Source organism: Fringilla coelebs (assembly GCF_963513975.1).
Source record: "Fringilla coelebs genome assembly, chromosome: Z".
In the NCBI taxonomy this organism is placed as follows: Eukaryota; Metazoa; Chordata; class Aves; order Passeriformes; family Fringillidae; genus Fringilla; species Fringilla coelebs.
Window position 1 is genome coordinate 12,535,014 of NC_140031.1, and position 15,617 is coordinate 12,550,630.

The 15,617-nt window shown below is 34.9% G+C and overlaps 1 protein-coding gene across 1 annotated transcript in view; it reads left to right on the forward strand.

Annotated features, from left to right (window-relative positions):
• WDR70 (WD repeat domain 70) overlaps positions 1–15,617 on the forward strand; it is a 123,403-nt gene that overhangs the window by 73,292 nt on the left and 34,494 nt on the right. Inside the window, exon 11 of the mRNA XM_084225309.1 lies at positions 15,220–15,319. Within this exon, the coding sequence (XP_084081435.1) occupies positions 15,220–15,319 (100 nt within the window). The remainder of the gene's footprint in view (positions 1–15,219; positions 15,320–15,617) is intronic.

The window sequence follows — 15,617 nt, forward strand, 5'->3', positions numbered from 1 at the left end:
ATTTTGTCAGTGCGTGCTTTTTCTTTAAGGTTCATGTACATGTGCATTTACAGCGCACATTAGCAGAGCAATCTGTCAGCCTATTTGAAATATTATGAACACTGTCAACTTGGCTTAAAATAACAGCTTCAAAGGACGTAAAAAATAACTTCCTTCAAACTTTGAATGAATAGTGGAAACAACAGTGTGAAATAGTCAATTATAACACAACATATTATATCACTCTCAATTCAAATGTTCTGAGAGGTGGAGAAAAGTGTCTGGCAAATATGGAGAGTTGAAGAGCATTAGTGGTCAAAATAAGACAGGCCCTCAAAAATTATTGGTTCACAGGGCAGTGCAGTAAAACCACTAGGTTTACCTGCAGTTCAAGTAAGTTCAAATTCCTCATCTTGCCTGCACTTGTCCGTTCAGAGCTTTTTGCAGTCCTGTAGTAGTACATATTTCTGAACAAACTGATCAACGGAGTCTGTCTTTAGTGTCAAGAATGCAGAGGTCTTGCCATCAGCAAACCTTAGTGTGCCTGATATTCCTGCCCGGGAATGTGAGTATCTCATTCATAGAGATAGGGAAAGAATGAAGTCATTTTTGAAGCATGCTGTGAGTTAAAATTGAAATCTCTTCAATGAACAGGAAATCTCCCCTCATTTTCCACAATAAGCAGGATGGGATTGAGATGCTTTTCATTAGTTACAAATAGGCTTTTTTTGGGGTGAAAAAGCTAGACTTCTTAGTTAGCCTTTCTTAATCTTTCAGACCACCTGATGAGGCTACCTGTTATGTAAATTTTTTCCTCCAGCTTTTCCTGGGTGTATTCAGCACAGGACTGCATAAACAGCTTCTCTGTGTATGACAGGCTGAATCATGTTTCACGGTTTCACACATCACCCATTTTATGGTATATCATTGCTGCTGTGATACAAAGGATAATAAGGATGTTGGGGAGATACAGTTTGTATAAGAAGTGGTCATTTCTTTTAAATACCTTTGAGAAAACAGCTTGTACACTCAAAATCTTGTCTGTTTTTTACATAGCTATGTTAAATTAGGTTATAAACTTGGAGTAGTTTTTATAGGCCTTTACCTGTCTACTGGCTGCCCCATAAGTAGTAAAGAATTAGTTTGGACAAATACCTCTGTAATAGGTTTATCTTTTACATGTGTAATAGGTTAATTTTTTTATATAGTGAAAATCTGAACATGAAAGATACAACATTTTGTGATATTCAGCATAATTCTCATTAAGCAAATTGATTCAGTGCTCATGGAAATACTTTTATAGTGAGTGATTAACCTACATTTTTTACTTTCTTGTTTTATAAAAGACTTAGCCATAGGTTTAACTCTGTTCTTCAGCTCAAAAGTGAGCATTTGGTACAGGACAACTGAATTACTGCTTTGCTAGCATTTTCTTTTCTCCTGGTTTTAAAACCTTACTCTGATTTTATTGCTAGAATAATGTATGTATTTTGATGAGTTTAAATTACTTAGCTGAAGCTCAAAGTGGACTTGCAGAACTTAAAATTCTCAATAATATTGAAATTCAACACTGTAATAATGTATTGCCCACATAAATATTCCCAAATGTGGTGTGATCAAGTGGTAGTCCCAATAACTTGTTTTCAACATGCCCTTAAGCCATCCCATCCTCAAAATACAAGGGGGAAGAAAAGCAGAATGTCACAGTATGCCCTGAAATTAAACAGATCTAAGCTCTGTACATTTTAATTACAAATAGTCATGTTAAAAGTATTTTCCAAATAATTACATGATTTATAGATGTAAGATAAATACATTTCTATATTTAGTGATAGTTTGCTTTGAAAGAGTTTCTGTAAGCTTAGTTTTGTGGTGTGCTGTTGGAAGTTTTAAGATAGAGTTTTTAGAGATGAAAGGTTTTGCAAGTGCTGAAACCATTTTGAAAAAATACTATGCAAGTAAGGACACAGATTTAGATAATGAAAAATTATTATGTGAAAAACTTCCTGGGTTTGTTTTTTTGGTGGTGGGGGTTTTTTTTGGTTTTGTTTTTTTTTTTTTTTTTTTTTTGTGTGTGTGTGTGTGCGCGTGTGTGTGTGTTTTTTTTTTAAATGGGAATCTAAGTCCAGATCTTATTTGGAATTTTTTTTGCAAACTTTATTTTGATGTTAATGACAGATTTTACAGCTGATGCTGATGCTGAGCCAAGACAGAGTAATCAAAACTATTACTAAGATCTGAGACTTGATGTAAATACTTTCCCATTAATTGGAAGGTCCTTTGAGGGCTCTTATACCCATGTGTTAGGAAGATGGGGTTGTTGAATATTTTGTACATTTACAGGATTCATTTTGCATTTGTTGACAGGCAAAAGACATGGCTTTCAGTAACTGATTCCTGAAATGTCTTATGTCTTATGTCTGTCCACTAGAAAGCTTTACTGTACATATGCCTTTTTAGATTGTTTCTACCTGTTCATTGTGTGTCTTTGGCATCTTGTCCATCGCAGCATTAGAGACTTACATTTTTTTCACACCAGCTAGGTTTTATTCATCTTTTTTCACCATGGAATATTCACTTGTCTATTTGGATGATTTTTTTACGTATAGAATTCAGTGTTTATATTGATATGTCCACAACATTAAAAATATTCCAGTGAAATGTCAATATTTAATAGAAATAGTTTACAATGACTGTTCTTAAATTTGCCGAATATCACTACTACAGCTAAACAGCAGGGAAATCTTCCAATTTCCCCCAAGTATGTAACATGCTTCATGCTTTGAAGAGGGTAGTCTGGCTACATCTGGAAATTTCTTGTGTAAATACAAGATGAAGGATATCCAAATATACTATATTCCCCTTTCAAACTTAAGGTAAGTTTTCCATATCCATAATATTCCACCCTTTCATTCCATATGTATATGTGCCAGACCTCTGTTCCAGAAACTGGAAATCACACACAAGCTTGCCAGCAGCAAATATTAACAGATTCATATATTACTCCTTTTTGTATACGTCTGGGTTAGCCAGTACATCACTATCTGTACCCTGAAGCCAGCCACAGTAAAGAATCTGACAATCATATGCTGAGATAAAATGTGCCCTGCTGTATTTCTAAGTGCATTTCTCTCTTATGTAATAAACAGTTTATAGTTAAGAACCATCTAAATGTTTGCACTATCTAATATAGTGATGAAAGGCAATTCTAAATCTTGAAGTCTGTCACACCCCAATGAAAATAGGTTAAAGGATTTCACTTTAGATTCATGTATGGTTAAGGAAAAAGGCTTATCCCACAAGGATTACATCTCTCTCTTTGGTTTATTATTTGGAAAACTAAAAGTAGAACTTACAGAAATAATTTCAAAATTACAGTTTGAGAAGAGTAGGCATTACAGCAACATGATTGGCTTTATTAATATTAATATAACATGAAAAATGTTACAGAAATATAAAGATGAAATAATAAAAAATAACAGAGAAAAATAAAAGAGCTTTCTTGAGCTTTCTTTGTTGCTTTAGTGAAAATTTTCCTTTTTTTGCAGAGGGAAAAGGTAGAAAATTCAAATACTACTTTCTGATCTAAAAAGAAATTAACTCCAGAGTGGTTTGGCTTATCAGAAAAATGGCTTTTAGATGCCATAGTATATGCATTGCTCAAGCAAGCTGAACACTTCAGTGGTCTAGAGTCTGATAGGATTTGTAAATTATGAAAAGACTGTTGTGCTTTATGTGTATATTAGGAAGCTAGTTTTGCCTCCAAATGTATCTCACTGTGCTTCATAGTAGGTCCCTATTTCTTGAAGCTTGTGAGGAGATGAACAGCAGGATTATGCTGTGAATTTCCTAAAAGCATTGAAAAGTGCATTTTTGTACAGCTCTTGGTCATAACATTTATTTTATTAGAGAAGCCAAAGACTTCCACATTTTAAAATACTTAACAAAAGGAAAGCTGTTACAGCTTGAACAAGTGAATTAAAAAAAAAAAAGGTAGGAAATTGCTTCTGAGCCATGAAACATACAGGTTTGCAGGAGATAAGTTATAAGTTGAGGCATAGCTTTTGTATGTAACATTAAGTTGCATCATTTAACTCAGGAATTTTGAAAAAGAATCTTTTCTCTACAGAAAGAACAATTGATTCATGGTTACATCCATTAAAAGGTGCAGTCCTCTGGGGATACAGTTTAAATAATTGGCCACAATACACTAGAGACTGTACTCAATTCCTAAAGAATGTAAGTTTTGTTAACTTTAACGTAAAATATATGAATGTCATTTCTAGAGAATTCGTAATAAGATTATAAGTCAAACAAGTTATTTTTGTGTTCATGATTATCAATGAGAAGATAAACTGCAAAGCTAAAACATATCTTGGCATCAGGTACAGAATTAAACCAATCATAAGTATTTGTAATAATACCATACTTTTTGTAAGACAGCTTCAGTGAACAGGTTTCTTGCAGCTCTAGGTATATATCTCATAATTAAAACCTGATTGAATATATGTGAGGCTTCCTTCATAAGTAAGCAAAACTTCTCCCAGTGCAAAATATTTTAAAATAAAGGGGCTTTTTTCATGATCTTACTATTCCTAAAGTTTGTTTTCAACAGATGTTAGTGCTAAACAATTAGCAGAGAGGGTGGTGAAGTAGGTGGAGCATTCTCCAGCTGTGGTTTATTTAATGTATGACTGCAGTGATACTGTACAGACTGAAATCAGATACATCCATGAAACAGCTGCTTTCCTTAAACTGAGTTCTAAATTTCTCATGAGATAGAAAACTAGACTTGGAGTTGGACATGACTACCTATGTGTTTCACACATTATGTGTAAATACATATACAATGTGTCTAAGTATGTCCAGAGACTTATAATGACATTCTAGTTCAATAGACTTTCTGAATGTGTATAGCCATTTTAAGCAGTAATTTAAAGAACCTATTCTTAGATATTTCAATGTACATAATTTTCATTTAGATTTAGCACTATGTGGAATTTTAAAGAAATTCCTTTATGTTTACTATTTCACTTTGCCCTGTGTATATGTATCACTATGAGATTTAGCTTGTGACTATTTTGTGCTCAAAGGAGTCACCCATAACCAGCACTAAAAATTTTATTTTACATTTGGTGCATTTTTCTGCATCCTGGCTCACTAGCTCACTAGCCTGCTCTTTGTCCTCACCATTACGCAGTTCTGTGGTCTCACCTGTAGAGTCCTAGATCTGTAAACAAACTTCATCCTACTGAGGCCATCGGAGCACACTGTGTGGGCCTTTACAGATGCTGTCTCACCAGGGCTCACAAGAGCAGAAGGAGGACAGGCAGTGCATCCCTGCCCTTGTGGCAGGAGGACTGGCATATATTTGAGACTGTCTTGAAGAGCCATATTTTTCAGAAACAGGGACAGACACCTGTTGCAGTCAGCAGAAAGCATTGCATTGCAAGCCATTGGCTTTGTACTTATCACAAATGTGAAAATGGCTGCTGGATTTCAATATTTGATGTGTTGAAGTTATGGGTAGGTGTTGGCAGAGGTGTAGGAATATTTTCTGTATTGCAGAGAGGTCAATGTGGTTTCTTGGCTGTCGCATCAAGGTGGGAGGGCAGGGTAGGGCTGCATGTGTAAAACAAATTTCAAAAGGTGGCTGTGTCAGAAAATGAATCCTTTAATGTCAAGTTGGTAAGAGGTTTACACCAGCAAACAAAAACAAGGCAGTGTGCAAACTGGATTACTATGTGTCTCCCACCCCCCCTTTTTTTTTCTAATAAGTTTTTACACAATAATTTACTGTATGTCCTCATGTCTTGCAGAAAAAGGGAGTGGTGGTTTTCCTTGTTTGATTTTGGTTTTCTTTTCTTTTTTCTGAGAAAAACACAGATGTGCTTGCAGATTAAATGAAATATCTGTAATTGCTGTGATTGAAAGATTGTATTTATTTCATTGGTGAAATACAGCTGTTAAAAAAGCAAAATGAAGCAAGAGTGGACCTCTAAAAGTAAAGAACCATTATCAAGGAAACAAAAAGGGAAAACACATTAAATAATTATAGTGACAGTGGGTAATTGGTTGGATTTATTACGGTGTGTTTTACAATATGTGACGAAGGAGATGGCACATTAGGATGCATATAACAACATTTTTCTTATGATGAATGGTTAAAGGAGGTAAGATCTTCAGGGAAATTGAGAAGATATAGTATCCACTTAAAATCGGGAACAGCTTTCATCATGTTGAATTTGTATTGGCAGCTAAACAACCACTGAGTGATGTCAAGGTGAACTGAGATGTTCTGCAGAGAGACAATGATGGACCTTTTTTTGGAAGGCAGTTTAATGGCACGAAAATATTGGGAGTCATGGTTGTGAGTAAGGTGTGTAAAACTACACTGTAGAGTGAGAAGTTCAGTGACCAAGGGGATTGAGTAGCAGGGCTCACAATAGCCAGAGAAACAAAAACATAATTATGTACCTGAGGAAATAGTGAAGAAGGGAACCGACATATAGATGGTATGCAGGAGATACTGGATTTCATAAAACAGTGAGGAAGGGGAACAGAAAATAGACACTTTTCCCCCAATACTCATGACAGCAAGGGTGGGGTAGCATCCCACGTTGGATTTGTCAGGAATAATCCTGAGACTCAGGAGGGAATTTAAGTAACATTCTCACATGGAATATAGTGGGATTGACAAGGAGTGAAGGTGGAGGAGAAGTCAGTACTGGATGACCAGGCAAGAGAAAGAGGAACATGGAGCTGTTTGAGGAAAACTGGGTAATGCAAATAAGATTTCAAGATACATGAATTGCTGCTTCTGAAATTTGTATCTCTCTATGCTTTGAGGATGCCATTGCTGGTGGAGAAGAAATATGAAGTTGCTGGTCCTAAGTGTGAAGTACTTGGCTGTAGTGAAACTAGGAGGCTAGAATGAGGGAATGGTGCTGTAGTGAAACTAGGTATGAGTAGGAATGAGTACTTGGCTGTAGTGAAACTAGGAGGCTAGAATGACACTTTGCCCGAATTCTGTTGGATGGAAGAGAATTCTAGGGATGCTAGTGGTCAAAGACAATTGCAGTGGAAAGAGGTATTACATCATGAAAGACATAATAGAAAAAGAAGAGGAAAGCGGGGTTTGAAGCAAATAGCAAACATTAATGTTAGAGGGGAAGGCTACTTGCTGAATGAAAAATTCTGTAACAATTCTCAATCCTCATAGACAAATTTTCATGGAAATACTGCAGCCTGTTTGAAGGACTCTTGGATATCAGTTTGGACACTTTTATATTTCCATGCCTTTTATAATCATCTCATTTATATTACATGAGACAGAAAGGATTAATTGATTCAATAATTACAAACAAAAAAATTCTTTCATACTTAAAATAGTAATTTGTTTTAATGTCTGTTCAAAAAGAAAACTAATTTTGAAAGCGACCCATGTTTGAAATTTAATCAGAAATTGCACTGTAGAATAGCAAGCAACTTTTTCTCTAAAAGGTATTATGAGATTTTTCACTCTATTTAGTGCTTAGGTACTTGATTGCTGCTCTGAAAGCTAACATGAAGCACTCTGTTCTGTTAGTGTAAACCACTATAAACAATTCTTGAATTTTTTTTCTGCTTTGCCAGTTTTTTGCTTGCATGTGTGGGGGTTTTATTTTCTTGTTTATTTAGCTAGTCAAATATATAAAACTATTGTGAGAAAAAAGCAACATCAAAGAAGGAACTATGGAATTGAGATAAGAATATTGCATGAAAAGAAAACGAAATTTACTTGAGAATGCTCAGTTTATCACTGACATGCATGAGGAAAAATATCACTTACCCTTCTAACTGAGGCAGAGTTCCATCTTCATTGTTCCATCTGAATTAATAAAACCAAATCCATGGTTTAAAAAATTATTTATTTTTAAATAATATGCAGATAGATAATATGGCATGATGGTTACAGTGTGTTTTTATGAGAAAGAAATCAAAGAATGTAGAAGAAAGAATAGTTTGGTATGTTACAAGAAGTTTAGTGAAAATGCTTTCATTTCCTAGAGAAATGCACCCATCCTCTTAGAATTTAGGTGTGCTAGCTACTGTTTCTAGCAAGCAAATAGATTTATTATACTACCATCTTTGATAATTCACTGCAAATTACCCCATTTTGGCTCAAGGATTACTGAACCAGAAATGTTAGCTTCATGCAGACTTTTGTACATTTTCAGTCACATTTCACTCTATTTACACTGTGCCTCTGTTAGACCACAGAAGTGGTTTAAGCTTTGGGGACACTGAAAGAATATGAGAAATTTTATTGAATATTTGGGAATAAGCTGAGAATAAGTCTGTCATAGCGGCTTTTTGAAGACTACTTAGTAGCTTCTTTATAATTTTTTTTCTGTTTATATTTTTTTTTATTGCCAGTAAAAAGCTACTTTTTTTATTGCTAGGCCAAAAGCTACTTTTAAATTATATGAAATATCCAGGGTTGGCATAAATGAGTTCAAAGAAATCTGTGGATTTTCAGTGGAGTTCTAATGTATCTTAGTGGAATCTTTAATGAGATTTTTGCAGAATAACATAGATCACATTTGGTTGTTTTCTGGAAGGTAAAGAAACCTTCAGCAACTGGGCAAGTCTAATAATGATCAATTTAACTTCTAGAGAGGCAAAAGGAGGAGTGGGCTTTTTTTTTTTTTTTTTTTAACAAAAGCCGTATTTATGATAGTACAAAGGAGGAAAAATGTAAATTTGCTAGGATAAGATGAGATGGGTTAGATAAGTTATGAAAAGATACAGAAAAAAGTTGCTTTTATATCCTTGTGTGTTTCTCATGCAGTGTAAAAAATCCCCAAAGGAAGCCAACTGAATAGTTTCCAAAAGCTATTTTTATTAGTAATATGTATCATTTTTGTGGCCAAGATAGGTTATTTTCTCAAATGCAAAGTTTGACCATGAAGCCAAACATTCAGCTGGGATTTCATTTTCAAACCTTTAGGCAAGTTTTTAGCAATGCTGTTAAGAAGCTGTCTTTCTAAAGTGGTTTCCTGAAGTATTTCTTGATGAATAAGCTTAAGCAAGAAGAAATTGTTTCTGTGATCAGCTATATTCTTAGAAGTTGAATGTTCTTCCTGGTGAATGAAGCATGGGCAGATAGGAAAGACTTTCTCATCACTCTACAGTGGATCAGAGACATCTCTAGGACAGGCTGGCCTGCTTGCTTCCTTGTTTTGCCTAAACCCTAAATGTATAGTCAAATGTATCAGGTGGCTTTCCTCATTGCCTTCTGCATAAATGTTTTAGGGTTTTTTTAATAGAAATCAAGTTTTTGTATCAATTGCAATTGACAAAACACTAAATAATTTTTCACCTTGCCTGGCTGCACCACTATATAACTTCTCTTCTTAGACTGCTCTTTTCCATAACTTCCAAGCATTTTCTGACTATTTCACACTTGTGTTTTTATTTTTGTTCACAATTGCATAATATAATGCATGATGTATTGAAGATTCCATACATTTTAAAAATAATAATACACCTTTTTTTTCTTCTCCCAGTTATGTAGGTTTTTCATTGCAATGTAGTTGCCAAGAAAAACTACAGAATATTTAAAAAAAAAAAAAGAAAAAGCCAAGTCTTTTATGGGTAATTGCAAATAATTAGGTAAGCTTCTCAATGAAATACATATGAGAGATTATTGAAAGGTTTTGAGCCACTGCTGAGTGTGAGAGAGAAATCCTGCAGACTTGTCACCCAGATAAAAGTGATTATGCAACTGATGAGAATATATAATGGTTGCACAGGACAGTTAAATACAATTGTAAGTCAGATGTCCTGATTATGGCAAGTAAGGTGAGCTACTGTATTCTCAACTGATTAATTAGGATTGAGAGAAAAGAAGGAGTGTTTCAGGTCTGATAATTAGACGTGTAGATGTCACTGAGTTAGAAAGTCACAGAGAAGAGGAAATCATGTAAGAGTATAATCATGTAAACACAAAAACCTCAGATTTCACAAGTTAATCTTGTTTTGCATCAGCATCCATTTCTACACCACGGGAAGTGGTATTGAAGAGCGGTCACATAAGTTGAAAGCCCTGGGATCATGTTTACAGAGACTTAAGGAAAGCATCTGATATCACCTGCAACTGCCAGCTCAGGGAAGATACTGGGAAATTCCTGAATTCAGCTGACATATGTAGACATGACAGTTTTTAATTGATACATTAAACCCAGAAAGTACACTTAGATTTCTTTTGTGGATCATAATTGATAGCAAAGGAGATAGGCTTCCTTCAGTGGAGGTGGCTGAAGTGGGGTTGGGGAAGTAGACATTTGGAGAGTGCAATGCCTGCCTTGGGAACCCATCTTCCTTGTCAGCTGCAATCATAGCTCTGAGATGTTGTCTGTTTCTGATGGGATCACTTTGAACAAAGACCCAGACAGCTTTGGTCAGTTGTGACAAAAAAGGAGAATTCTTATTTGTGTGTTTGTTCTTGTCTTGCAGTTTTGTAACTGATACTATTATCACCTTGAGCCTGGCCCATGATAATATGTCATCTTGGGAGGCTTTTACATTTGTTAAAAATTTCAACTTTTGCAAGCAATTGAATATTATCAGTGTGAGCTATTTTATTTTACTATAAATATCTTAGGTAAAAAGACTAATTTAAAACTCAAGTAGCTATACATGGCCTGGGACTTGCTTGTCAGGCATCTCTGCTGAGTTGTCCTGCCCTTCTGCCTCCTGTTTGAAACCAGCATAAATCTTGATTGTGGTTGTATGGTTGACTGTGTTCACACTAATAAATAAGTAATATTTTTCTATACATCTGTAAAACAGAGAAAGATTGATATAGCCATCTTTCTAGGTCCCACTTTCCCCAAGACCTGCCTTAATTTACTGCCTTTGCTTTAAAAAAAATCTAGATGATGTTAGGAATAAGAAGGAAGAAGAATGTCTTGACTGGGACATTCAATATTTTGTTAAAAGAAAAGTGTGTGTGTGGGGCAGAATGTGAGAAGCATTATAATCTTGGGAAAGTGTCGGCTTACTGTGAAATATTGTATCCCAGAAACAATGTGAGAAGTTCAAAAATTCCATCAGTTAGACATGTTGTTATTTTTCTCATAGATGTGGCTTGGATTTCTGAGCTGAACAAACTGAGTAGGTCTGTCTTTTTCCAACAGCAAGTTTTTTTTAGTGTTTTGGAGCAGGAGAGGAGTTGTGAGATGCAGAGCTGCAGCCATGTGGCTCTGTTGTAGGTTATTCTTTTGTGGTAAACCATTCATGTGGCCACTGTCATCTTCACTTCCTGTATGGGTCCTCTTAAGTCCATACAGATTTTTGTACAAGGGGTGCTCATTGCTGATGCTCCTCCAGTCATGTACCTTTGCCCCCACCCCCACCCTTTCCCAGTCCGTTCTCTGGTTTCCTTTTGTCTTCTGGCTCTCATTCGCTCTGAGGACTGCGGCAATATTGCAAACCCTGACATTTATCTGTTATTTTTGGGTTTTTTGATATATGCGACTGTGTCCTTTCTCACATGTGCTTCATGTTTTATGCCTGTCATCTCATTTTGCACGCAAGTAGAGTCAGCTGTAATTGCTTAACAAAAATATACGTGCTAATACAAAGCTAGGAGGAAAGTGCTTACATTGGTGGAGTTATTTGTTAGAACGCCTTTAAATAAGTTGCAGAAGTTAGTGGTTTACTGCAGAATTTGCTGAAGTAACTAAACCTTTAAAAATGTTAAGGACTTGTCAAATTTTGTATGGCACGTGACTGTTGCTTCATTATAGCAGGCACCTCTGCCACAAAAGGAGAAGGGTAAGAAGGAGATATGTAGATACACTTTGCCTGAATTGTCTTGACATCTTTATCTTATGTTTTAATGCTCTTCCTTTCCCTTCTTGAATCAAATTTTGTAATTGCGTACATTGGTTCTGTTGTTTCATGTCTTTCCAACTAGAAACATTCTGATAACAATTTTTTTGCTAATGATTTGTTAGCAAGATTAGACATCTGTTAAAAATACTAAGAGGTCAGAGGCCAGAAACATTATTTTCTTTGAAAACTGCAATGAATGTTTGCCAGTATGTGTAAAAACTTCTTTTCAACCTTCAATCATTGTAGAATATTTGATTTAGTACTACAATTCAGGGTTATATTCCTTTGCAGAATAATATATGGAGGGCAAGCTTGCAGAGCTCAAAGTTAGGAAAACAATCTTTTACTTTACTGGTAAACTGAGCAAATTTATTTCTAAAGACATAGAATTGCTCATGCAATCTTACTATCTCTTTCAGTCAAGCCTGGTTTTACATAAAATCCTAAAGTATTGAAGCTGGATAGAGTTGGGCAAAATTTGGTTTTTTAGTTTAATTTTTGTCATCAAGGGGAAAATGATATCAGTTTTAGACATCTATATGCTGCTGTTTTCCTTTCTCTACAGGAGAGTTGAAAAAAGAGCAAAAATTGGTCAGAGTATAAGTACTTCATTGAGAAAGCTCTGTAGTGCGTGGTGTAGAATAAAAAAGTAATTTTAGTTGGAAAAGGCCCCGAAGAGCACCGAATCCCACTATTTACAACCTTATATACAATCTAACTCTGCCAAGCCCGCCTCTAAACCACATCCCCAAGTGCCGTATTGGCACATCTTTTAAATGCATCCACGCATGGTAACTCAACCACTTCAGGGAAGCCTGTTCCGGTGCTTGACCACTCTTTCAGTGATGAAATTTTCCCTAATATACAATCTAAACCTCTCCTGGCACAACTTGGGGCCAACTTAAGATGAGTTGTTTAATTCCTGAAAGCCATGGTTTAAATGTTATTGATGCATTCACAAATAAATGCTAAATAAAATCAGTATCTTTGGCCATAGGAAAATAACACAAATTCTAACTGTTATGTGATTTGCTATCTATCTATAGATGTTTAGGGTTTTTACTTGTGAAATATAAAAGAAAAGGCATTTGTTGGACCCCCTTTCTGTGTATTAATTTTGATGCAACACAAAGCAAGAGGAAAGATTTTCAGATTGAGGATGAAATGAAAGGAAAAAACCCTACACCTTTACATTAAGTTGGGCAGCAGAGTGAAAAAAAATGGTATTTTAAAATATGTACGTCAGTGTGGCTTTGCCTGGAAGGATGGGAATGTTGGTTAGCCCAAATGAAGTTTTTTCAATTTGTTTGAATTAGCTTAAAATTGTAATGTAATTTTTCTGTCATTTTTTAAAGTGTGAATATTAACCATTTATGATGTTTTTAAAAGTGTCCATGGTATTTCTTACACAAAAAATATATAGTTTTAATTGCTTGTTAATGTTTTACAAATACTACAGAAAATTTATTTCTTGATAGCCAATTCACATTTTGTTGTTTCCACATTTCTACATACTTGGAAAATTTTATGCTATTGGATGCACAGAATATGTTTTTTAGTGTTAATAAGCACTCCCATCAAAGACAAACAGTTGTAAAATGCAGTCTGTTTATAGACTTCAGGGTATACATAATTGGCTGGAAGTGACAGTAATTTCAAAACAATTACTATGGCTAGGTTATGTATTACTAAGGCCATTGCATTCTGTGTTCAAATACTGCAAGAAGCATGTTGTTGGTATTTGAAGTCCCCCTTTGTTTGTTGAAGAGTCATTTGTGGAGGGAATGCCTCACATGACTCCTCTTAATGACTGACCAAATCTGCACATCAAAATAAGCTTGCAATGATTATTAACATCATCATGCAAATATTCACTAGCTTTTAAACCAAATTTAGAACAACTATTCTTAAGAATAAACAACATTAATTGCTTCACTAGTTTGTGGCTCTTACTTACAAAATAAACCCATTAAAAGAGTCTAAGGTGCATAGTCAAAAATTTGAAGATAAATTTACTGAGGATTCCTGTGCAAGCCTAAATCAGTCTGTGTGATTGCATTTCATGATCACATTCTCCTTTCGTGATCACATTTTCTTTTTTATTCTGTAGAAATGCGTCTATTTTAATGCATAGTTTGGATAAAAATCACTGAGCAGCTGCTCATTGTTTTGTCCTTTTACTGTTCAGGGTGGGATTCTAGGACTGATTATGTTGCATATTGTTCAACCCCTCATCTGAAAAGATATGCTTATATGTGTGAATTTTTTTTGCTCATCACTCCCATAAATAAAAGACTTCAAGGTCACTAATCTGCTATTTTCTTCTCTGTGTTTTAACCCTCATTTCACAGAGGGGAAGATTAGATACAGTCGCACTGGAAACCCTTAAGTCTTGAATGACTAAATTTACAACTATGTGAATTAGTTTTCTTTGACAAAAGGAGGGCAAATGAGAAGCATGATTACCTAGGTATTAAAAAAGTAATCAACCTGTCTCAAATTTGTTTGTTTCTGTCTTTTCCCTTCCTGTGTTTCCTGTCTTGGAATCTTAGGTGAGACACTTATTTTAGGTTGGGAAGTGGGAAAGCTTGATTTGACAAGATCACTTAAATTTAATTTGAGGTTCTTTCCCTATTAATAGAATTTTTGGGTATTTTACTAAATAGTGACTTAATAAATAAGAAGTGATATCCATACAAGAATAAAATGCGAACTTGAAGGTAATTTCAACCTTTCTTTAGGATTATTAGCAAAATAGAAATAATTAAAATAAAACATACATCGTTCCTATACTTGAATTTTACTATACCTAAATGGAACACAAACCTCACAATATCTGAACTTTTTTCTATTATGTAAGCCATGAATTCTATCAGGGATTAAATTTGGCAAAAGCAAATTTTTCCCGTCCTTTTCAGTTCTTTCCAAAGTATGTACACTGTCTTTTGGTAGTTTGAGAAACTAAAAACCTGCTTAGGGGAGTGTTGAGAACTATCTTGGAATGTATTTTTATCTTAACCAGGCATAACTACCTTTGTTCAGTGCTGGTGGGAGTTTTTCAAGAGTGCTGATGCTATGTAAATCTGTACTATATATTTAAACCTATGAAGAATTCAGATCTTGCATTCTCGCTCTTGTTATGAAAGCATATTCTAAAACTAATATAACATTTTTAAAAGTCTGTTGGAAATACTTAGCTACTGTACCTCCTAAAAATGTAGGGGTTTCTGTTTAGCATAATGAATAGCAGCAGAGCACAGAAAATGCTATGAAGTAATGTTTGTCCCATTTGTTTAATTTGTTATTTGATTTGTAATTGTAATTGATTTTGTAATTTTTTGTTTGTTTGGTGAACAGGTACATACAAAGTTCCACTGCAGGCAAGCCCATGCTTCAGGCACTGACACTTCTTGTTTGACATTTTCCTATGATGGCACTGTCCTTGCCAGCAGAGGAGGTAGGTGATTGAAAGAACACTATGACATGTTGAATGTAAGATGTTTTTAATAAAATGAAACGGTTGATTAAGCAAACCATATAGATCACGTTAATTGTTAGATGTAGTTTGTGATGGAGGTAAGGTAGTGAAATCAGATATTTGAATCATACATAGGATTAAAATATGAAGTATTTCACAGTTTACTACTTTTATTTGATACACCATGCAATATTTTGTTCCTGAAAGAGAATTTTACTGCAGTTAAGAAATATTTTAAGATAACTTTGCTGATTGTATTACACAGTTCCTGATCTGT